Source organism: Natator depressus, chromosome 1 (assembly GCF_965152275.1).
Source record: "Natator depressus isolate rNatDep1 chromosome 1, rNatDep2.hap1, whole genome shotgun sequence".
In the NCBI taxonomy this organism is placed as follows: Eukaryota; Metazoa; Chordata; order Testudines; family Cheloniidae; genus Natator; species Natator depressus.
The window spans coordinates 155,362,927-155,388,124 of NC_134234.1; the positions used below are offsets into that span (position 1 = coordinate 155,362,927).

A 25,198-nucleotide genomic window follows, 5' to 3' on the forward strand; every position below is an offset into this window, starting at 1 on the left:
CTGAACCATCCTTCTCCTTTAAAGATGGCAGCATCGCTCTCCTGCCTGCCCATCTTCCTGCGTCAGAGAGAGACAAGCTGGGTGAGGTATTATCTCTTATTGGACCGACTTCTGTTGGTGAGAGAGACAAGCTTTTGAGCCATACAGAGCTCTTTTTCAGGGCTGGGAAGTGTACTCCAAGCATCACAGCAAAATGCAAGGTGGAACAGATGATTTAGCTTTAGCTTGTCTCTCTCACCAGCAGAAGTTGGCGCAATAAAAGATATCATCTCATCCACCTCGTCTCTCTAATATCCTGTGACCGATACAGCCACAGCTACACTTCATACATCTTCCGTAGGGTTGCTAGGTGTCCGGTTTTTGACCAAAACGCCTGGCTGAAGAGGGACCCTGGCAGCTCCGGTCAGCACTGCTGACCGGGCCATTAAAAGTCCAGGTAGTGGGGTTGGCGGGCTCCCTCCCTGCTGTGTGTGGCCCCCAGAAGTCGCACCATGTCCCTCAGCTCCTAGGGTAAGGAACTGCCAGGGGGGCTCTGTGCACTGCTTCTGCATCACCCCGAGCACCGTCTCCGCAGCTCCCATTGGCCGGGAACTGAGGCCAATGGGAGCTACAGGGGCAGCGCCTGCGTGCACCGCACAAAGCCACTTGGCAGCCCTTATGCCTAGGAGCTGAGGGATATGGCGCCGCCCAGAGCCCGCATCCCCTCCTGCATCCCAACCCCCTGCCCCAGCCTGGAGCCCCTCCTGCACCCAAACTCCCTCCCGGACCCCACTCCCCCTCCCACACCCCAAACCCCTGCCCCAGCCCCCTCCCATGCCCCAAACCCTTCATTTTTGGCCCCATCAGGAATCTGCACCCCCAGCCCAGAGCCCGTACCCCCTCCCACATTCCAACCCCCTGTCTCATCCTGGAGCCCCCTTCTACACTCCAAACTAGTTGGCTCCACACCCCAGTCTGGACCCCATTCCTGCACCCCAAACCCCTCATCCCCAGCCCCACCCCAGAGCCTGAACCCCCAGCATGAGCCCTCAGACCCTCCCACACCCCAACCCCCTGCCCTAGCGTGGAGCTCCCTCCGGCACCCTGAACTCCTCATTTCTGGCCCCAGCCCAGAGCCCGCACTCCCAGCTGGAGCCCTCACCCCCTCCTGTACCCCACCCCCTGTCCCAGCCTGGTAAAAATGAGAGAGTGAGTGAGGATGGGGGAGAGTGAGCGATGTGGGGTGTGTGAGAGATGGAGTGGATGGGGGCGGGGCCACAGAGAAGGGGCAGGTGCGGGGCGCAGGTGCTCGGTTTTCTGCAATTAGAAAGTTGGCAATCCTAATCTTCCTGTATAGCTTCTCTTGCAAGGCTGAACTAGGAGGCCCTCAGGTACAGTGGTAATTTACTGTGACAAGATGCTAGCCTTAGTCATAATAACCTCCTCTCTTCCCACTTCACGATGGAGGGAAGCAAGGCTTCCCTCGAGTTACTAACACTTTTGCCAAGATAAACAGAATTGGTGACTATTCAAGCTATTTACTGTGATATTTCACTGCATATTTCAAACGTGCCATACCAATCCACATGAGTTCACCTAGGAAATGTTAAAGATGAACGGGAAAGCAAAGATTCAAATTGAATTGAGCCTGGATTTGTGTGCTGAATGTCTGCACTAACTACACAGCTGTCAGGCTTTAACTAGCTCCGCATGTGGCATTTCTCACAGATGAGAGGGGCTGATTTCCTGTATACATCCTGCCCCAAGCACTGGTGGGGATAGGAAATGGAGCAGCACAAATCTTGGCAGCTGAGGCAGGAGTATGAGTACTGAAGGGTGCTTGGGTCAGTGCTAGTGGTCACTTTCAGCCCCCAACTAAAACCTCTCCAGCACATCATCAAGGATCTACAACCTATCCTGAAGGACGACCCATCACTCTCACAGATCTTGGGAGACAGGCCAGTCCTTGCTTACACACAGCCCCCCAACCTGAAGCAAATACTCACCAACAACCACATACCACACAACAAAAACACTAACCCAGGAACCTATCCTTGCAAAAAAGCCCGTTGTCAACTCTGTCCACCTATCTATTCAGGGGACACCATCATAGGGCCTAATCACATCAGCCACACTATCAGAGGCTCGTTCACCTACCCCCGTATCATCTACCAATGTGATATATGCCATCATGTGCCAGCAATGCCCCTCTGCCATATACATTGGCCAAACCGGACAGTCTCTACACAAAAGAATAAATGGACACAAATCAGACGTCAAGAATTATAACATTAAAAAACCAGTCGGAGAACACTTCAACCTCCCTGAACACTCAATTACAGACCTAAAAGTCGCAATTATTCAACAAAAAAACTTCAAAAACAGACTCCAACGAGAAACAGCAGAACTGGAATTAATCTGCAGACTGGACACCATTAAATTAGGCTTGAATAAAGACTGGGAGTAGATGAGTCATTACACTAACTAAAAACTATTTCCCCATGCTAATTTTCCCCCTACTGTTACTCACACCTTCTTGTCAACTGTTTGAAATGGGCCATCCTAATTATCACTACAAAAGATTTTTTTCTCCTGCTAATAGCCCACCTTAATTGATTGAAGAAAAGGAGTACTTGTGGCACCTTAGAGATTAACCAATTTATTTGAGCATAAGCTTTTGTGAGCTACAGCTCACTTCATCGGATGCATCATAGGACATGGGGCTGTAGGTTAGAGATTGTTGTAATAAGCCATAAATCCACTGTTTTTATTAAGTGCATGATTTTCAGTGGCTAGCAAAGTTATGAATGTAAGTACCCAGGCTCCTCTTTTGAAGGTGTTGTGCAGGTTTCCTTTGGGGACAAGGACTGAGAGGTCAGCTATAGAATGGTCGTTTTGTGAAAAGAGTTCACACACAGGGGATGTGGTGTTTTTGTCTTGTATCATTTTTCCGCGTGAGTTCATTCAAGGGTGTCGTGATTGCCTGGTTTCACCCACATCGTTGTTATGGGGGCATTTACTTGCCTCACATGGCATTGCATGAGTTTCAATGAGCCTTCTGGTATGTGTGATTTCACTTTCTGGGATAGCTTCAGTTGGGGAAGCTCCTCTCAGACTCCTAAATGTGCCCAACAGGAAAATAGCTAATATTTTTTGACAGCTGAGTTTATCAGTAAAATATATGTTAAAGACAAAATAAATATAGAAGGAGTTACATTAGAAGTGGGTCTGTGAGCTGATGGAGTGGTCCAGTTGTCTAGCAGGAACAGAAGTCTCTTACCATGTGAGGAGTTTACCTATTCCTTTCTTCATGTCAGGCATGTTAGTAAAAGGATGGAGGGCTTTGTATTATTAAGATTAGAATAAGTTACATCTTTCCCCTTTTTATTTGGACCTGATGGTGACCTGCAGAGGCGCAATCAGGTTGTTTTCACTTTTACAAGGGCAGCAAGGCCAGGCAGCAATTCTTGTATCCGATACGTTCTTTAATTGCATCTATCTGTTATAGGTTCTTATGTGGTTCCTGTCACCACAGTATCTGAGCACTTCACATGTATTTATATACTTTCACTACACCCCTGTGCAGTAGGGCAGTGCTATTATCCCCATTGTACAGATGAGCAACTGAGGCCATGTCTACACTGCAAAATTATGTTGACCTAATTTACGTTGGCTTACAGCCACCACCCACCGCAGTTACTGAGTTGCTTGTGTGTGTGGACACTTGGCTCCCTGTGTTGGCAGTGCACGTCCTCACTAGGAGCGCTTGTATCGATTGTACTGTCTGTGTGGGGCATTGTGGGACTCTTGAAAGCCAATAGCAGTGAACATAAGCAATGCAGTGTCTCCACTGATGCTGCGTCAACCTAATTACATCGACTGTAACTCTGCGCCACTAAGGGAGGTGCTCTTTCTAAATCAGCGTAGAGAAGCACTTACGTCGGTGGGAGTCAAATTTAAGTGAAGACACTTCCACAGCTAGGGCGATACAAGGCAGCTTATGTCGACCTAACCCTGTAGTGTAGATCAGGCCTGAGGCCCAGAGACTAGGGACTAGATTCACAAAAGAACTTAGATGCCTAAATCCCAGAATCAGACCTCACTGGGATTCACAAAACCCCTGCTCAGCTGCCCCTGGCCCATATAGGCACCAAAACGCGCTCAATGCCTAAATTTTTGCAGTAAATGTTCTCTTGGCCCCTATGAATCTGCCTCTGAGCATGTGCACTGCAGTCCCACGCCAGATGCCCCAGAGCGATGCACAAACCGAGCAGAGAAAGGTGTTCCTCCACCTAACTCACCTGCAATGCCCGATCCAGTAGGCATGAGAAGCTTACACAAGATGCTGGGGGAAGGAAGGGCAGGACTTCCACAGTGCAAGAGCTTTAACAGGAGAGACTGAAGAAGCCCTGCACCAGAATATCACATAGCCCAGTGGTTAGAGCACTCACCTGAGAGATGGGTGACCGCTTTTCAGATCCTTTCTCTCCATCCGACAGAGGGGCACCTTGAACTGGGGGGCTTCCACATCCCAGTGAGTACCCTAACTACAGAGTTAAAAGTTATGAGGCTTCGTCTACTTGGTAAAATGGTGCAGCTGCCTGGCACCAAGAGAGGATTTGCGGCTGAGAATCCCAAGCAGAGGGAGGTGCCTCCCTGCACTGTGAATTTAGGTGCCTATCTCTGAGAGAGGGGCAGGGCTTAGCACACATGGGCTAGCCTCGGCAAGGAGCCACCTAGCATGCTGGCTTTTATGGATCACGTTCTCAGGAGCCTGTCTCTCCCCATTCACTGTACAGGGAGCCTAGATGCCGAACTCCAGCTTTGTGAATCCCAGTGATTTTTCTAGGTGCCTAAAAGCTAAGTGTGATGACGCTGAGCATCACCAAGCTTAAGTTTGGTTGTGAATCTAACCCTAAGTGACTTGCCCAAGGTCATACAGGAAGTCTGTGGCAGAGCAGTAATTGAACCTGAGCCTCTTGCTCCCTTAACCTAATCTCTATAGAATTCTCCCATGAAGAGTTTTAAAATGTCTTTAAAATAACATAGGATCAGCTCCATAAATGACATATAGGATTGTGGGCAGTAAGCCATGGCCTGCGTGGTGTGGGTGATTTGGACTGGCAGAAGTCTGATAGCTGTCAAAGGGATCATTAGCTCATGTACAGGCACTTGGTCGTGGTGTTGCAGATGCACACTGAAATAAAGCACAAATAAAAAGATATAGGTCTTTGTATATACTTGGTGTTTTGTATTCTGTCTTTTCCGTAATATTCATGCCTCTTGTCCTGCTCAAGTGTAAGGTGTTTTTCTGTGAATACAGCTGGGTTGTATTTTCTTTCTGCTAAAGTGTGTGGCCGTGGTTTTGTGCAACTATATTCTCATTCAAACGGAGACTAACTTCAAGAGACTTACTGGAGAATTCATCCCTGCCTTCCAGTAGCACCTTCACATGCACAGGGAGGAGATGGCTTGCACCTCCCCTCTTTAGGGGCTGCCAGAGTCCGGTTTGACCCCTGGCATGGTCTAAAGCATGGTCTTACTTAGGGCTGTGCTAACTTGCACCCCTATTGCCATAATCTCTATGGAGCTTGCAGCCATGGGGAATTGCCAAGGTGCAGAGCCGTCCCAGTTACCCCTCCTCCTGCCCTGATTCATAGAGGTGGATCTGGCCTTTGTTGCTTTGCTTTCAGCTGAGTTGAATTGGATTTTTTCTCTCTTGGCTGTATGTCGGTAGAATGGCATTATGATGTTTCTCTGGGCAGTCAGATTGTGCATATGGTTTCTAGTGCCTTAACATGTGAGGGTTTATTTTCTATGCATATAGCCAGTGGTTTGTTTTTGTTTTTTTTTGGCTGAGTAGAGCCAGGTTGTGTTTGCTTCGAAGCTGAGATGGGGTCTTTCCCCCCTGAGCCTTGTGAGCAGAGTTGGGTTGTTACAGTCTCTGATGCTGATAGTGTTATTCTGTGAGCTAAGTACCTTGTATTGTGTCTGGATTTTGCTTTTCTGTGAGTAAAGCTGAATTATTGTTTCTGTGTGAAAGTCGGGTATATTTTCAGTGAAAGGACATATTTGTATTTCCCTGAGGAAGTGTGCGTGTTAATTCAGATTAGTTTGTTCACTCTAAAGTGCAGCAAATTAATTATATTGAACTGACATACATCCATGTTAATTTGCCTTTCTTTCAAATTAACCGTGCAGCATTCTAGGCTGATATCTGCTGGTGCAATGTTCTGCCGGTTGGCACTATGCATGCTGAGATTTTTCTTGCTGTGCAATATGGGATGCCTACTGGAACCTACAGGAATTCTGGGACTTGAGGGTCAAAGTAAAAAATTCCCATAATTCCTCTGGCATCCATGTGTTCATTTGTATTTTGCCAACATGATTTTAGAACTGCTGTCAGGCAGCATGGTGGAGGACACACTGCTGAGCATTAGGGTGACCACCTTTTCAAAAGGCAAAAGTGGGATACATGCAGGAGCCCTACCTCCTCTGTACCCCTGCCCTGCTTCTCCTCTTCCTCCATGGCCCCACCCCCGGCCAGGCTGGAAGCTGGAGCCTGGCCATGGTAAGAGCCGCCCAGGGAGCACAAACTGCTGTAGGGAACCCTGGATCCTGCATGCCCCGGGCCGGATGCCCAAAAGTGGCCCCTGGCCTGCGTCCCCACCCCTGGGATGCACCACCCAGGGCAGGTGAAGAGTCTGGGGCTCCCCACTGTGGCCCAGGCTCCCTGGGTGGCTCTTACCACAGCCCAGCTCTGGCTTCTGGCCTGGCCAGGGCCTTGGTGGGGACAGGAGGAGCAGGGGGTGCGGCCTCGTGGTCAGGGGGGCCGAGGCCCTTCTCAGCCCCCCACCCCACCCCGGGAAGAGGCTGGCGCTGCCCCTGAGTCTCAGGCAGGCACAGAGCAGTGTCCCAGGGAGTCATTCAGCCAGGGACCGGGACTTGAACTCTTGAACTCTGCATTTCAGGACTGTCCTGCCCAATTCGGGATGGGTGGTCACCCTCCTGAGTGCCACGGTCATGACAGCCGTTAATTCAAACAGGATGAGGTATGTGCTTTGACAGGTGTGCAGCCAGGTGGGTTTGGCTTGGTGGCTTTGGATGCCTGGCCTGTATGGCTACAGGTGAAGGAGGAGCAGAAGGATGAATTCAAGTAGTTACTTCTGCAGGGCGTTTTCCTGGAGCAGGTTCACTTGGCTGAACGCCCTTTGTGGTCTCAAAGACTTAGCGGTGCCTGTGGGACAAGAGGGAGGCTCAGAACTGGGATGACCGGCAGCGGCACTTCGGCTACTTTCCTACAGAGGCCTGTGGAGAGCTCGGAGCCCAGAGCTGCAGAGGAAGAACACCAAAATGAGAGGTCCCCTCAGCCTGGAGAAGTAAGTGGCCCTCACCACCTGGGAGCTCGCCGCCCCTGATTGCCACTGGTCCGTGGCTAGCCAGTTCACTGGTAGATCAGCTGTCGGGTCTGTTGCCATTGAGCTTTGCAGTGCTGTTCAGAGAGAGCTGCCGTGCTGTGTGACACAGCTCAGCAATGCACAGGAAGTTATTGATGGCTTTGCATAGATGGGGTTCCTGAACTATATAGGGACTGTTCTTTGCCCCCCACACCACATCAAAGACTTTATCAACAGGAAGGATATGTCTCATTGCCGCCAGGGCAGGCTGATCACTGCGGAAGGTTCACAGCTATTAATGTGAGGTGGTCTGGAAAGGTCCATGATGCCAGGATCTTTAGAAATTCAGGCCTGTTTGCTGGAATGAGCAAAGGGAACTTTTGCTCTCAGCATACCATAGACATTAGTGAAGTTGATTCCTCCTGCCATTCTGGGAGCCCCAGCTTTCCCCTCTGCCACCCTGGCTTATGAAGCCTTTTACAGGACACTTTGACAAGAAAAACGTCGACTTTTAACTATATCGTGTGTGGCTGCCGAATGAGAGCAGTGTGCGCATTTGAAAGACTGAAGAGAAGGTGGAGGTGTCTCATGGCAAGGCTGGATGACATGCCGCCTGCGATAGCTGCTTGCTGCATTTTGCACATCTGCGAGAGCAAGGGAGAGAGCCTAACGGAGGGGTGGGAGGAGTAGATGGAGAGACGTTCTGAATGTTCTGGACAGCTGGAGGGAGCGCCTCTGCAAAATGCCCCAACTGGTTAGGGAAATAGAGTCAGGGAAGTGTGTTGCTCCTACTTTGAGGCCAGGGGTAGTTGTGGCTAATGAATGTTTTGTACCCAAAGAAATGACTGAAAAGTGTGTGCATTGATTTCAGGAGGAACTAGCTGAAAGCCCGTGCTGTTGCCTGGGGGTAATTCATAGTTGTGTGTAAAAACGCTGAAAAGCACCTGAGAACTTAAAAATTGGACAGTAGCAGACAATCTCAGTGATGATTGAACCTGGTGAAATCCTGGACAAAAAGAGCTCTCAGCCATGCTTGCAGCTGCTTCTATTGCTTCACACTGACTCAGACGTGCTAGGCTTCAGAATGACACACACACACAGTGACAACCCTGGGATCTTATTACATAGATTAATACTATGGGGCAGATATTCTAATTGATGCAAGAGAGTTGTTCCCCAGTGAAATTTTTTAGCTTCTTCTTTGCATTGTCCCATCATTTGGGGTTGGTGGTTCTTGTTCTTCATCCCAAATATTCTTATCGAGTACGTTTTCCAAGCTGACACAAACTTTCTTCATGTCCTCCTTCAGTATCTCAAACCACCTTTTTCTAGGTCTTCCTCATCTTTGTGCTGGGATTACTAGGTCTTGTACTCTCTCTGGCCAACATATTCCATGTCTCATTGTCTCAGATGATCCAGCAAATGACATAGTTAATAAATAACACCACTTGAATAAAAAAATAACAGAGGGCATGCATCATGTGCATCAGGTCCCTTTCCAGGACCATGCATTCCATTCTGATTCTTTATGAATGCTTCAGGAAACCATCCCTTCACACCTCTGCCTTCATAACCCCGTATTGGGATACTGTCACTACGATCCCTGAGCAGCATCATTTGCTTCGCTTGGAGGATTGCTAGTCTTTCAGCAGGTGATAAGGCCCCTGTATGTGCAGGCTGTAGCATTGCAAGTGCTAAGGGAAATCAGAAAAAGCAGAGGTAGTTATTGTCCTGTGGCTTGTCTCCGTGTTAACAAGGAATAAATGTTTGTTTTCTCCCAATTGTGGAGTCCCATTCCCATCTGCTCTTCCCACTCTGAGGTTCATTTCAAGGTAAGACGTTTTCCAGTGTACCTTTCCCCGGTATAGGCCCTCTGTATAAAGGCTGGGTGAGTTGGTGTTGCGGGGGTGGAGGGAGGGCAGGCAACAGGGGCAGATTATTAATTGCTTGTGCACCTCTGCAGGCTGCCCATACCTGGAGGTTGTTACCAGGAGGCATGTCCCCAGGAGACACAGAAGGGGCTTGTTCAAAAAGGCAGTGGGCAAACCAGGAAGATATGCAGTGCTGCTATTTACCAGGATGTTGTCTCCCCAGCAGGTGCAGGACTGGAAAGGAAACATAAGTTATATGAGTGGCCTTACGTTTTCTTTTATAACACCAGTCGATCAGCACAAAGTACACTGCAAAATAAACTTTTGCAGTAACTGATGTGAACCAGGGGTTTAGTCATGTTTGCCCTTTGGAATGTCCCTGTAGCCTGATTTTGGCAATTTACCTCATAAAATTTAAACCCTGAAAGTACATTATCTACTGATTTGTTTTCATAAGGGCATTCCTTGCAGAGTATGGTCCTAACAACTCAGCGTGGGTTAGGGTGACACAAACTGGCTCTTGGATTGTAAATTCTTCCCTGTCTCCTCCCTGTTCTGTTCAGCCTGAACTCAGCTGTTGGGCTTCAACAAACAGGGCCAGGTTCTGTTACCCCTCCTCTCCCTGAGTAGTAATTTACTCCAAAAGTTGTCCTGGCCCCATGGACTTCAGCAGGACCTCTTGTGGAGTAAGGTCCCAATCCTGCTCTAATTGAAGCCAATATCAAAATGTTGGCTTCAAAGGAAGCATGAACCAGCTCTGAGGTACTACACAAACAGAGTAACAGTATGAGAATCTGGCCCAATGATAATTATTTATTTCATTAGGTAGCCTAGAAAAACAGCACAAAAAGTTAGTTGCAAAGTTCTACATCTTTATAAATCTACAACAATACAGGAACTGCTGCACCAGAAAAGGCCAATGATTTTGGCTGTGAGTTTGCAACAGAGGTCGTGGAAGTCACGGATTCTGTGACTTTCTATGACCTCCATGCAATTCTGTAGCTGCAGTGGCCAGTGTGGCTGACGCCAGGGCCACCCAAGCAACTGGCCCTGGAGCCAGCTGCTTAGGCAGCCCCGGGCCCAGCCAGTGCCAGTGTCAGTTGCTCAGGTGGCCCCACAGCTAGCCAGATGGGCCACTGCTGGAGCGGCCCTGGGAACAGCCACACCGGCTGCTGCTTGGCGGCCCTGGGCAGCTGGCCTCAGAGACTGCCCTAGCAGCAGCTGGTGTGGCTGGCCCTCGGGACTGCCTGAGCAGCTGTCCTGGGGTGGCGGAGCAGCGACCGGAGTGTGGCCCCAGGGGTGGCCGGAGCAGCCGGTGCTCGGTGGCCTCAAGCATCTGGCCCTGGGGCCCCCCAGAGCAGTGGTCCAATGGGGCTGGACCCAGGCTCCCCCAGTGCAGCAGTGCCCCAGGGACCCCCCAGAGCAGCGGCACTCTGGGTGGCCCCTCCAGAGCAGCAGGGGCTGCAGGACCAGGGCAGCTAAGATTTAGTCAGGGGTGTTTATAGTAAAAGTCATAGTCATAGGCCGTGAGTTTTTGTTTATTGCCCATGACCTGTCCATGACTTTTACTAAAAATACCCATGACTAAGTTATTGCCTTAATCATGAGCCATGCACTCACTTCTTCCATCTCTGACACTGGCTGCTGTTGGATGCCTTAGAGGAAGGAGAAACACCCACTTTATGACTGTGTGACCCAACCTGGCAATCCTCTTGTGTCCAGAAATGGGAGGACTGGTAGCTCATAAAACAGACTTAGAAATCTGGCACTTGGTAGTAGAACTTTGTTATTCTTTATTGACTTGAATTTTACTGAATAACAAATGCTATTAAAATGTAAAACAAACAATGTCTCTTCATTCCATCTCTTATGTACCTGGCCCTTATACTATAGACTAAAGCTGCAGATAATGGTGTGTTTGGGAGTTTGCTAGTGGTTAATTACAATGACATATTATTATTATTATTATTATTTTTTTTTTTTGGTGCTCTTGGTGAGGGGTGAATGGTGAGAATCTGAGAAGAACTGATACATTTCTCTGTGTAGAAAGTCACTCTGTAGTGATGGTTTTAGCATATTTGATAGCAGGGATAAAATTGTTTGCAGGTGAGTTGGATTTGGGCTCATCTGTAATTTGGGCTCCCCTTCAAATTCTAGTGGCAAAGTGCGAGTACTTCAATGCTGGGGGGAGCGTGAAGGATCGAATCGCCCTGAGGATGGTGGAGGATGCCGAAAGAGCTGGGATCATAAAACCCGGAGACACGATCATTGAGCCAACATCAGGAAACACAGGTAGGAACTGGATTTGTGGCCCTGCATTTGGACAGCATGGTTATGGAATAGAATGGTGGCCTGATATTTTTGAGTGGGATACATAGGAGGGGATGAGATGGAAGCTTTTGGAGCCTTTCAGCTCCTACTACAATGAAGAGGGGAAATGAGGCTTGCTAAACCTTTTCTGCTAAATGCAGTTTTCCCTTTGTGATGTTACACTCTATATGATTTTATGAAAATATGCTAATGAGTGTGAATATAATGTAACTGGAATATGCTTCAGGCAAAAGGTCTCTTGTAAGGTATCATTACAAGGCTTATAATCTACTGAGTGTGTTCATCCTATTTGTATAAATGTATCACTCTTGTATCTGAAACTAGAAATATGAAATATAACTCTGAGGGCCTATTGTAATTATGCAAAGCGTGGGTCATTAATGGTAGTTTGGAATCTTGATGGCTCCCATTAACCAGGACAATCACCTGTAGATGACTCTGTTTTACTTGTAAGTTTTCCTGTATACCCGTGTGCTGGCAAGTGGGTAATGAAGTCTTACAGTGACATGTGATCATGTCACCTGAACTGGAATCCATCTTTAAACTGGTGTTTTTCCATTCAGAAGGAGGGGTGGGAACCCAGAGAGGGACAAAGGATTCCTGCCTTATGCAAAAGATATATAAGTGGGTGGAACAGAACAAAAGGGGCAGCCATCATGAGAAATCCCCTAGCTACCACCTGAGCTGGAACAAGGGCTGTACCCGGGGAAAGGATTGTGCCCAGACTCGGAAGGTGTCTGGTCTGTGAAAGAAACTTATTGAAACATCTCTCAGGGTGAGATTTTATCTGTATTCAGTTTTATTACTGTACTAGACTTAGACTTGCATGTTTTATTTTATTTTGCTTGGTAATTCACTTTGTTCTGTCTTCTATTACTTGGAACCACTTAAATCCTACTTTCTGTATTTAATCAAATCACTTTTTACTTATTAATTAACCCAGAGTAAGTATTAATACCTGGGGGGGGGGCAAACAGCTGTGCATATCTCTCTATCAGTGTCATAGAGGGTGAACAATTTATGAGTTTACCCTGTATAAGCTTTATACAGGGTAAAACAGATTTATTTGGGGTTTGGACCCCATTGGGGGTTGAGCATCTGAGTGTTAAAGACAGAAACACTTCTTAAGTTGCTTTCAGTTAGTCTGCAGCTTTGGGGCACGTGGTTCAGACCCTGGGTCTGTGTTGGAACAGACTGGCATGTCTGGCTCAACAAGACAGGGTGCTGGAGTCCCGAGCTGGCAGGGAAAGCAGGAGCAGAAGTAGTCTTGGCACATCAGGTGGCAGCCTTTGATTGTTTAAATGGCTAAAAATCTTTAAAAATGCTTAAAAATAAACATCAGCATGATCCATCACAATGATAAAACAAATGAAAATTGAATGTTGCCAAGCCTACAAATATATCATCGCTTCTCCCATATCTGCCTTACTTAGCCTCAGCTGGCCAGGAACAGGCTAGGGCCAGTTCATGGTTGGGAGAGAAGGTGCAGGAGCTTTTCCCCATTCTGTAGCTTGCGCAAGAAGCAGGCGCAACTGGCCGGGCTGCACCCGTCCTATTTTCCTGGTGTGTGCAGGACCCCCAAGCAGCTAGGGCTATGGGTCTGTCTCCCCACACCCCCTCGCAGTAGCAGGCCAAACAAGACCAGCATAGCTGAAGAGGATTAAACTGCACCCTATGCAAGGGTGTAGATGCCACAGGGCTCAGGAAGGAATTCTGCACCCCCGAGGCAGCATTCCTCCTTGTACTTGCCTAGGGGTCGTGTGACTCCACATCGCTTCCAACACTGGGCTGTGCCTGAATGGCATGATTGAGCTCAGAGTAGGGGCCTACAGTGGAATTTCTTTGCTTTTTGTTATCTGACCATTTGATCTAGCTCTAATACTAAAGCAATTTCTACCAATCCTCTGGCAGGCTGCATTTAACTCCTGCGTGTATTGCAGACATTTTCGACAGCACATCTTAGTACAGAAGCAATGTTTCACGCATGCCCTGTGCATCATTTACCTTCCCCATCCAGCATGGGAACAGCTGGCTCAGTCAGTCATTCCAAGTGAAATTAGAGCACAGATACACTTTGCCAACGAGCCATGGAGTGAGGCTGGCATATGTGCAGCTTTGTCCCACACATTAGCCTGCCGGGGGCGGGGGGCATTAAGCAGTCTTGAGGAGAACAGAGAGCTGTCTAAGCGTAATTATATCTTTTCTGTGTGAAACGACACATGTGGGAAAACAAGAGATCGGTGCGTTGCTAAGTGTAGAAAAATGCTTCTGAGCCTTTCCAGTCCCTTCAGTTTGTATGCTGTGAAAATATACTGCTCTTCCCCAGTTCTCAGGGACACAGAGACTTAATTACAAGTAAACTCTCAAATTAGAACATCCTCCTACACTAGGACTGTCAGAGAGCATGCAAAAAGTCTAAGATGGTACATTGCTATTTGGCTTTTACATGCAAATTCAGGAGCTGCATTTACCAGATTAACACAGGACTTGCAGGAGACTGTGACTGTCAGTTGACCTTTCCAAATGCTGTCACTGAATAATTCCCTTTCCTCCCCCACTGCCTAGGAATCGGACTGGCCCTGGTTGCTGCAGTGAAAGGCTACCGCAGCATCATTGTGTTGCCAGAGAAAATGAGCATGGAGAAGGTCAGAGTCCTTTATGGTATTACACTGAAATCCTGGGAATGGGGAAAGTTCTCTTTCTTTAGAACTAGTGAACCCTTTCCTATATACGGTAACAGTCCTAGTTACAAGTAATGGCATATCTTTGTAGTTATTCAGAAGAGTTCTCTGGACAATGAAGCAGGCAATGATAATCTGACTGATTATCTGGTGTCAGTTATGCAGCTGGTGCAATATATTAGCTAAATATGGTACATTTCTGCACAGAGATGATGCAATTTTGCGTCTATGGGGGTGTGTGATGGTTAGAGCAAAGGAAAGGTATGCAGGGCTCCTTGGTTCCATTTCCAGTTCTGCTGCTAACTTCTTGTGTGATTTTTGGCAAGTCACTTAACCTCTCTGTCCATTTCCCTCTATGTAAACTGAAGATATTTATAGTTACCTCATAGGAGTATTAATCAGAAACCCCATCAAGATGGCAGAAATTTCACATGATCTTGTGAGAGTTCCTCCATTTGGGGCAAAAATCTCACAATAACAGTTTGCAAGACTTTGGTGCCTTTGAATTCAGACCTGAATCCTAGCCCTGACTTGGCTCAAACCTCAACCCTAACCTAGACCTAATCTGGATCAAACACCACCTCCTCAGCCCAACTGTAATAACCCACCCAACAAATGATCAGAAAACGAAGAGCTCTAATACCTAGCTCTCCTGTTCTCACCGCTACACAACAGTGTCTCTCTGTTGATAAACACTCATTCTCAGGTACTCCATTCCTGTGCTTATGGCCAGTTTGCTCTACCTGTATTCTGGATCTGTGCTGGGGCTGCCCAGTCCATGGTGTACATTAGAGCAGCCTTGGGAGTGCTCTAAGATATGCTTTGCTCCATATGTCCCTTGGAAACCAGCAAATAGTAGTAGTGCAGTTGATTCTGGTCATGCCTCCCAGCTACCACTTCATTGTAGAGGCTAGGAGCATGGCCAGGCTAGAATACTTATGCCAGGCTGGGAAGGCCTTCTGAATTTAGGAATATTTTCAGGCGGCATTTCCAACCAATTTAAAGGCCCATTATGCTGCCAGAACGATGTACAAGAGCATTAGTGAGTGTGACTGAGAATCAGACATTGTATCTCTAAATACTCTAAATGTTAAATGTCTCATGAATGCAAAGCCCAGTCTGGCTTTTGACACTAACATGAATATATAGGTTCAGATTACCAGCAGTACAGGAGATCAGCTTTATTGTGTCTGCTTTATGATTTACAGGTTGATATACTAAGGGCTCTTGGTTCTGAGATTGTTAGGACTCCAGCCGCCAAGTTTGATTCCCCTGAGTCTAATGTTTCTGTTGCTCAGAGGCTGAGAAATGAAATCCCGAACTCCCACATTCTGGACCAGGTAAATTCAATTACTTTTTGGGTTCTCTCTTTAAATCTGGATTGTACAGGATTGCCTAGGTCTGCTCATCTCGCTCATTCTGCTACACCTCTGTAAGATACTCAGCGCCATTGTGGCACTTCTTGCCACTGCGTTTCTTCTCCCAGACACTGATGCTCATTTTTAGGGCACATGTGCCTTGACTTCTCTTCCTTGAAGCACTGGGCTGCAAAACCAAAATAAGAGGCATATTCAGAGACTGTGGAACTTGTGGCAAAGTTTTGGGGGTTTGAGCACATTTTGATCCTGTTCTGTCTGGAGAGTGTTTTACGACCACTTTAAAGTACATTTTTATGCTTGAGAAAGGTTCCTGACTGGCAGCACTGGAAAAAAGTATGTTCTGTATATATAAATAGGCTCACAGTGAAGATCAAACAAACCGCTTACAGTAACCCCTGCTACAGAATGGGCAGTGGTAATCTGAGCCCGTCCCTCTTTGCCCCACACATTGACACGTACATACAAGGATCACTTGCTCAGGGCTGGTACGTTCCTGCCACAGGGCTCACCGTAGGGAGGGAGAGGTTAGTTTAGTCTTCTTGCTTAGAGGATCATTGACCTTTCTACAGACTCTGAGAATGAGCTTCCTTGAGGCAGCAGCATGGGCTTGTCGAGGCCTGAGCTTGGAGCTGGAAGTCAGGCACTTCTGAGTTCTGCTCCTGGCTACCTGATGACTCACTGTGCTGAAAAATCAGGAGATTTTTTAAAACAACAACAAAAAGTAATAATACATGGGGGCAGAGGGGGGGTTCTTTGCTGGGGGATTATGAGCTTTTTGGGTGCACTCTCGTCACATTTGCAGGTTTTTCTCTGCAACCACGTGGATTAAAAGCGTACTTTTAAAAAAAATGGAAGCTGAGTTTCTCAGGGAATCGCTGGCCTCCAGGAGCTGGAGCTTTAAGAAAAGCACCAAACATCACAAGAGTTGGCACCACTGAACTAGAAACACCCATGCCAGCAGCCCTCCACCAACTGCAGGGCTCAGAGTTCTGGGAGCTCCTTCATTCCCCTCACCCCCTAGCCCTGCAGCCTGGGAGGCAGCTAGGAGCACTTGTCCTCTGGAAGCACAAGATGGGGTGGGCAGCAGCATACTCTGTCCCAGAAGGAATATGTCTGAGTGGGGCATAGTGGTCATGGCCTTTCACCCCCGTGAACACCCAACAGTGGCAAGGGATCAGCACTGAGGGGAGGCACAAACATCTGTTCGATAGTGTCACAGCACTCCTCTGAGCATAGTTTCCCCTTCATGCCCGTTTCTGATCTCCGCCGGTGTGTTGCCTCCAGAATTCCCTTGCTCAGACACTACACCTCCCTTCCATACCCTCAGGCAGCTCCCCCTCTTGCCAGTCTTCATCAGGCTATGTCTGTTTTGTGTTCAGTCATGAAGGGATGTGCCCATCCAACAGCATTGCCAACACCTGGTTTTCTGTCAGCCTGTGTCTTCCATGGGGGCATGGGGTTGGGTTTAGGGGCATAGCTGGGGACAACATTCCTGTCCTTCTGTTTAGTTCCTCACTGGAAAACATATCACACACTGCAGTACCTCCCTAAAGCCCAAGACATCAAGTTACTAGACTACGAGGACTCTCTCCCTGGCCTGCTCGGATTGTGGTGCAGTGTTGCGCAGGACACGGAGGGGGCTTTTTATGCCTTGAGTAAAACACCTCTGTAGCTGTTCTTAGTTCAGTGTCTGACCCTCACTGTTAACCGTAACATACACTGTTTTCTGTTGTAATAAATAGTACCGAAATCCCGGCAACCCGATGGCTCATTATGACACCACCGCTGAGGAGATCCTGGAGCAGTGCGAAGGTTCTGTTTGTTCTATCTCGTCCATGGATTGCACATGCCATGTCCTTCTGAGGGAGGGTTATGTTACTTTATGGTCTTATTTATTTAAATGTGTAGAAAAGCTAAAAAGGGACGTGGTAAGTTACAGGCACCCTTGACATAACTTTAAATAACCCCTGAGCTCAGCAATTTGGGATGACCCACCTCCCCCTTGAACAATTCCCCACCCTTGTAATTACAATTCCCCTCCATTTTCAAAAGGCTCGGGAAAGAGATGAGCCTTGCAACACAGTTGGGCTAATTTGGACCCTGGAGGAAGCAAATTACAAAGTAGTGGGTCCCTCATGGAGAATGGCTAACCAGCAGTCTCCTCTCTCTTGTACCCAATGGGGCTTCAGCTCAGCTGCCTCTGCTGCTGTCAGCTGTGACAGCATGGCCTTGGGAACGTAGGGACATGACACAGTGCTGGGTGGCACAGTGGAGGTGGCCATCTACCTGCAGTTGTGGCATCACTGTAATGGGTTAGTTGAAAGCACTAAATGGGTCAAGAGGCCTCCCTGGGAATATCACTCCATACGAGTAATCGGCGCACTGTAGCTGATCCAGCAAAGTCATCAGTAAATTAAAAGGGATCAGAACTTTGCGAGAGCTGCAGAGACTAATCCATCTTAATTTGGTGGCTGGAATAGGCAATAAAAGAATTTCAGTCCTTGTCTAGATGGGAAAAATGGAACCCATCCCCAGTGGTAGAAAGAGTGAAAGGCATAGTGAAAACAGGGCTCAGGTGTTTTAACAAGGTTAGCTGACAATGCTGGCAAGAAAGCCTGAGCCCTGCCTATACTATACTGTGCACCATTGCTAGCCCTGGCAGCAACCAGTAACGAATTATGTCTCATTTTTGCCAGTGTAGTTACAGCCTAAAACTCTCAGGGCCTGAGTCTACTCTCACTTCCACCCAGTGGCGGATTAAAGATTTTGCCGCCCCTAGGTCCTGAAATAATTGCTGTCCCCCCCTCCCCCGCCCCCACCCCAGCTCACCTCCGCCTCCTCCCCGAGCGTGCCGCCGGGTCCTGCTTCTCCCTGCTCCCTGCCAGTGCTTGTGTGGGAAACAGCTTCGCGAAGGAGGGGGGAAGGGGGGAACGCGGCGCGCTCAGGAGAGGAGGCAGGGCCAGGGCGAGGATTTGGAGAAGGGGACCAATAGGGGCAGGGAGGGGGCGGGGAATGGGGGCAGGGAAGGGGTGGGGTTGGATCGGGTCTGGGGGGAGAGGGTGGGAACCAGCGCCGGGGGAAGCAGCCTCTGGCTGCTATTATAAATTTGCTGCCCCTGCAAATTTGCCACCCTAGGCCTAGGTGTTGTCGGCCTAGGCGTTAATATGCCGCTGCTTCCACCACTTTTACATCCGTGTAAATACACTGACTTCAGTGGAGCTGTTCCTGGCTTATACTGATGTCAGAGCTCTCTCTTAGCTGGACGCTAAGGCCAGCCAAATCAATGCGTGCTATAGCTAACGTGTCTGCAGAATTTCAACACAACATAGTGCAAAAGGATGGAGTTACCAAGCTAGCAATCTATCAAAGTACAATGGGGTGAAGCTTATTGGTGCATCACAGCACTACAATGCTTCTGCTCACTAGCATGAATTCTGTCCAGTTTTCGACATGGACAGGTTCTCTGTGCACAAGAACATGTGTAAAATACCTACTGATGTGACATGCCAGAATAAACCAGTTGTGGAGAACATTTCCATCCTCTTTAAATGCTTCTCACCTCCTTTAACTGCAGGCAAGGTCCACATGGTCGTGGGTGGAGCTGGCACAGGAGGTACCATCACTGGCATTGGCAGAAAGCTGAAGGAGAAGTGCCCGGAATGCAAAGTAGGTAGAAAGACTGACCTGCGCATTGATCATTAGTGGCAACCTGGTGTTTTTCTGTCCTTTCCTTTGACTAGAGAAATGCCCTTGACGTCTCTTCTGGGGCGATGCCATTGACTGACTGCTCGCTCACCTGCAGCTGGGCTGAGCCTGATTATTAGAGTGTCTGTTTTCCACTTTTACTGAACCAGGAAGCATACAGATGCAGCTCACTTTTGATGGCAACAATTTTCAGTTACTCTCAACGTGAGCTGGATTCAGACTAGTGACTTAGAGGTAGAAGGCTCCACACCCCCATCACTAATCCTTGAGACTTGCAGTTCCCCATGCTTCTAAGATTAAATTGTAAAGCTGATGAGAAGGAAAACTTCCGGGTGAAAAGGTCCTGTCTGTCCATGCCAATGGACAGGAATGTTCATGCATACCTTGGGAAGAAAAACGTGTTGCAGCCAAATATGGTTACATGAACACAGGTAATTTTTTCATTGGAGATGCTTCTGCTTCATTTTCCCTAGGTTCTTAGTGAGTCTAACACAGGGGCGAGAAAACTTTTTGGCCTGAGGGCCACATCGGCTTTCCAAAGTTGTATGGAGGGCCGGTTAGGGGAGGCTGTGTCTCCCCAAACAGCCAGGCGTGGCCTGGCCCCCACCTCCTAACCTCCCCTCCTCCCCCCACTTCTCGCCACTGATGGCTCCCCTGGGACTCCTGCCCCATCCAACATCACCCCCCCCCCGGTTCCCTGACTGTCCCCCTGGGACTCCTACTCCATCCACCACCCCCTGCTCCCTGTCCCCTGACCACCTCCAGACTCCCCACCTCTGACTGACCCCCACTGCCCCACCCAACTCCTCCTCTCATTCCTGACTGCCCCTCCGGGACCCCTGCCCCATCCAACCACCCTTTCCCCTAACGGGAACGGGAAAGAATCCACTGATTGTCCTTCATGTGGGAACAAATGATACAGCTAGATTCTTGTTGGAACGTATCAAGGGAGACTATGCCAGGCTGGGGAAGACGCTTAAGGAAATCGAAGCTCAGGTGATCTTCAGTGGGATTCTGCCTGTTCCTAGGGAAGGGCAACAAAGGTGTGACAAGATTATGATGCTCAACAGAAGGCTCAGGCACTGGTGCTATAAGGAGGGCTTTGGGATGTATGGCCACTGGGAAGCATTCATGGACAGAAGACTGTTCTCTTGGGATGGACTTCACCTGAGTAAGCAGGGAAATAGACTTCTAGGATGGAGGATGGCACAACTGATCAAAAGAGCTTTAAACTAGGAATCTGGGGGAGATGGTTGGGAGATGTCAGATAATCTCCACGCCGGATTTTAACATTTTGAGAGGGAAGAAAACGAAGTAAGAAAGGATACAGCCATGGGTAGGAGAATGGACATAAGGAGGAAGGGTAGTGTGGATACCAGTCTAATAGGTGATACTGGCGGTAGAATGTCTGTGCCTAATCGGGTAAAGAATGTGAGCATGGCCAAACAGCAAAAATTAAGATGTACAGTAATGCAAGGAGCCTAGGTAACAAAATGGAGGAACTAGAGCTACTGGTGCAGGAAGTGAAACCAGATATTATAGGGATAACAGAAACATGCTGGAATAGTAGTCATGACTGGAGTATGGGTAATGAAAGGTATGTGCTGTTTAGGAAAGACGGAAATAAAGGCAAAGGTGGTAGAGTAGCATTGTATATCAATGATGAGGTAGACTGTAAAGAAATAAGTGATGGAATGGATAAGACAGAGTCTGTCTGGGCAAAAATCACATTGGGGAAGAAAGCTGCTAGAGCCTGCCCTGGGATAGTGCTTGGGGCGTGCTATGGACCGCCGGGATCCAATGTGGATATGGATAGAGACTTCTTTAATGTTTTTAAAGAAGTAAATACTAATGGGAATTGTGTGATCATGGGAGACTTTAACTTCCCAGATATAGACTGGAGGACAAGTGCTAGTATTAATAATAGGGCACAGATTTTCCTGGATGCGATAGCTGATGGATTCCTTCACCAAGTAGTTGCTGAACCAACAAGAGGGGAAGCCATTTTAGATTTGGTTTTGGTGAGTAGTGAGGACCTCATAGAAGAAATGGTTGTAGGGGACAATCTTGGTTCAAGTGATCATGAGCTAATTCAGTTCAAACTGAACGGCAGGATAAACAAAAATAAATCTGCAACTAGGGTTTTTGATTTCAAAAGGGCTGACTTTCAAAAATTAAGGAAATTAGTTAGGGAAGTGGATTGGACTGAAGAACTTATGGATCTAAAGGCAGAGGAGGCCTGGGATTACTTTAAGTCAAAGCTGCAGAAGCTATCAGAAGCCTGCATCCCAAGAAAGGGGAAAAAATTCATAGGCAGGAGTTGTAGACCAAGCTGGATGAGCAAGCATCTCAGAGAGGTGATTAAGAAAAAGCAGAAATCCTACAAGGAGTGGAAGATGGGAGGGATCAGCAAGGAAAGCTACCTTATTGAGGTCAGAACATGTAGGGATAAAGTGAGAAAGGCCAAAAGTCATGTAGAGCTGGACTTTGCAAAGGGAATTAAAACCAATAGTAAAAGGTTCTATAGCCATATAAATAAGAAGAAAACAAAGAAGGAAGAAGTGGGACCGCTTAACACTGAGGATGGAGTGGAGGTTAAGGATAATCTAGGCATGGCCCAATATCTAAACAAATACTTTGCCTCAGTCTTTAATGAGACTAATGCGGAGCTTAGGGATAATGGTAGGACGACAAATGGGAATGAGGATAGGGAGGCAGATACTACCACATCCGAGGTAGAAGCCAAATTTGAACATCTTAATGGGACTAAATCGGGGAGGCCAGATAATCTTCATCCAAGAATATTAAAGGAACTGGCACATGAAATTGCAAGCCCATTAGCAAGAATTTTTAATGAATCTGTAAACTCAGAGGTTGTACCGTATGACTGGAGAATTGCTAACATAGTTCCTATTTTTAAGAAAGGGGGAAAAAAAGTGATCCAGGTAACTACAGGTCTGTTAGTTTGACATCTGTAGTATGCAAGGTCTTGGAAAAAATTTTGAAGGAGAAAGTAGTTAAGGACATTGAGGTCAGTGGTAATTGGGACAAAACACAACATGGTTTTACAAAAGGTAGATCGTGTCAAACCAACCTGATCTCCTTCTTTGAGAAGGTAACAGATTTTTTAGACAAAGGAAATACAGTGGATCTAATTTACCTCGATTTCAGTAAGACATTTGATATGGTTCCACATGGACAATTATTAGCTAAATTGGAAAAGATAGGGATCAATATGAAAATTGAAAGGTGGATAAGGAACTGGTTAAAGGGGAGACTACAGCGGGTCACACTGAAAGGTGAACTGTCAGGCTGGAAGGAGGTTACTAGTGGAGTTCCTCAGGGATCGGTTTTGGGACCAATTACTGACTTTGGCACAAAAAGCAGGAATGTGCTAATAAAGTTTGCGGATGACACGAAGCTGGGAGGTATTGCCAATACGGAGAAGGACCGGGATATCATACAGGAAGCTCTGGATGACCTTGTAAACTGGAATAATAGTAATAGGATGAAATTTAATAGTGAAAAGTGCAAGGTCATGCATTTAGGGATTAATAACAAGAATTTTTGATATAAACTGGGGACGCATCACTTGGAAGTAACAGAGGACGAGAAGAACCTCGGAGTACTGGTTGATCACAGGATGACTATGAGCCGCCAATGTGATATGGCTGTGAAAAAAGCGAATGCGGTCTTGGAATGCATCAGGCGAGGTATTTCCAGTAGAGATAAGGAGGTGTTAGTATCGTTATACAAGGCACTGGTGAGACCTCATCTGGAATATTGTGTGCAGTTCTGGTGTCCCATTTTTAAGAAGGATGAATTCAAACTGGAACAGGTACAGAGAAAGGCTACTAGGATGATCCGAGGAATGGAAAACCTGTCTTATGAAAGGAGACTCAAAGAGCTTGGCTTGTTTAGCCTAACCAAAGGAAGGCTGAGGGGAGATATGATTGCTCTCTATAAATATATCAGAGGAATAAATACCACGGAGGGAGAAGAATTATTTAAGCTCAGTATCAATGTGGACACAAGAACAAATGGATATAAACTGGCCATCAGGAAGTTTAGACTAGAAATTAGACGAAGGTTTCTAACCATCAGAGGAGTGAAGTTCTGGAACAGCCTTCCAACGGAAGCAGTGGGGGCAAAAGACATATCTGGCTTCAAGACTAAGCTTGATAAGTTTATGGAGGAGATGATATGATGGGATAGCCTAATTTTGGCAATTAATCGATCTTCAACTATTAGCGGTAGATACGCCCAATGGCCTGTGATGGGATGTTAGATGGGGTGGGATCTGAGTTACTACAGAGAATTCTTTCCTGGGTGTCTGGCTGGTGAGTCTTGCCCACATGCTCAGGGTTTAGCTGATTGCCATATTTGGGGTCGGGAAGGAATTTTCCTCCAGGGCAGATTGGCAGAGGCCCTGGGGGTTTTTCACCTTCCTCTGCAGCATGGGGTATGGGTCACTTGCTGGAGGATTCTCTGCACCTCGAAGTCTTTAAACCACAATTTGAGGACTTCAATAGCTGAGACATAGGTTAGAGGTTTGTTACAGGAGTGGGTGGGTGAGATTCTGTGGCCTGTATTGTGCAGGAGGTCAGACTAGACGATCATATTGGTCCCTTCTGACCTTAAAGTCTTTGATTCTATGATTCTTCCTGACCGCCCCCGGAACCTCTGCCCCTGATTGCCCCTGCCGCCCCATCTAACCCCCCTTCTCCTTCCTGACTGTCTCCCTGGGACCCCTGCTCCCATTCAACCCCCCTGTTCCCCGCCCTCTGACCACCCTGACTCCTATCCACACACCCCACCCCCTACCCACCACCACAAACTCCCCTGCCCTCTATCCAACGCTCCCTGCTCCCTTACCGCACTGCCTGGAGCACCGGTGGCTGGTGGTGCTACAGCCGTGCAGGCCAGAGCACCGGGTCAGGCTGTGGCTCTGCAACTGCGCTGCCCGGCCGCCCAGAGCATTGCGCTGGCGGTGCACTGAGGCTGTGTGGGAGGGGAGATAGCGGAGGAGGGGCCGGGGACTAGCCTCCTGGGCCAGGAGCTCAGGGGCTGGACAGGAGGGTCCCGCGGGCAGTAGTTTGCCCACCTCTGGTCTTACTAGTGATTCTTCCCTTTCAGATTGTTTGTGTAGATCCCGAAGGCTCCATTGTCGCTCTGCCCAGTGAGCTGAACACAGCAGAGGACGCAACCATGGAAGTAGAGGGGATTGGACATGACTTTATCCCAACTGTCCTTGACAGATCAGTAAGTAGCATTGTGACAAGCAATGGGGGAGGGGTGGTTAGGGCCCAGCCATGAAGTTTGGCTCTTGGACCAAACTGTCCCCACGTTCAAAAGTGTTCAGATCCAGGGTCCAGTTCTGGCCCATCTCTAATTGTTGAAAGTTAGCTGAATTAGTTACCAATGCAAAAGATGCTATCGCTGATGGCTTAGAACCTGCCCAACCCATATGTCTGACCTAAATGAGCTGCAGGGAGAGGCCAAATTTAAGAGACAACCAGAAATACGCTGCAACACTGCACTCCATCATTCTGTCTTTCTTAACAAACTTTCAGGCGGTTCTTATAGCCTTGTTAATAATAATAATAATGGGTCTCAGTGCTTTTCATTATTATCATTATTTACTATTTGAATTCTAGTAGAGCCTGAAGGCCCTAACCAGGGATAGCACCCAATAATGCTAGAGGCTATGTTCACAGAGGTTATTTCTAGCTTTAGTGTAGCTAGCTCAGATGCTGGGAGCAGAAAAGCTGCAGCAGCGTGGGCTGTGGTACAGGCTGTCTGTCGGAGTAATTACCAAGGGTTCTGGGCGGGCTAAGACAGCCAGTGCTGAAGCC

General features: G+C 47.8%; 1 protein-coding gene across 1 annotated transcript in view; it reads left to right on the plus strand.

Annotated features, from left to right (window-relative positions):
* LOC141997137 (cystathionine beta-synthase-like) overlaps nucleotides 1-25,198 on the plus strand; it is a 61,354-nt gene that overhangs the window by 9,706 nt on the left and 26,450 nt on the right. The window contains exons 3-8 of the mRNA XM_074969431.1: nucleotides 11,405-11,539; nucleotides 14,144-14,223; nucleotides 15,468-15,599; nucleotides 17,381-17,450; nucleotides 19,213-19,304; nucleotides 24,480-24,605. Of these exons, the coding sequence (XP_074825532.1) occupies nucleotides 11,405-11,539; nucleotides 14,144-14,223; nucleotides 15,468-15,599; nucleotides 17,381-17,450; nucleotides 19,213-19,304; nucleotides 24,480-24,605 (635 nt within the window). The remainder of the gene's footprint in view (nucleotides 1-11,404; nucleotides 11,540-14,143; nucleotides 14,224-15,467; nucleotides 15,600-17,380; nucleotides 17,451-19,212; nucleotides 19,305-24,479; nucleotides 24,606-25,198) is intronic.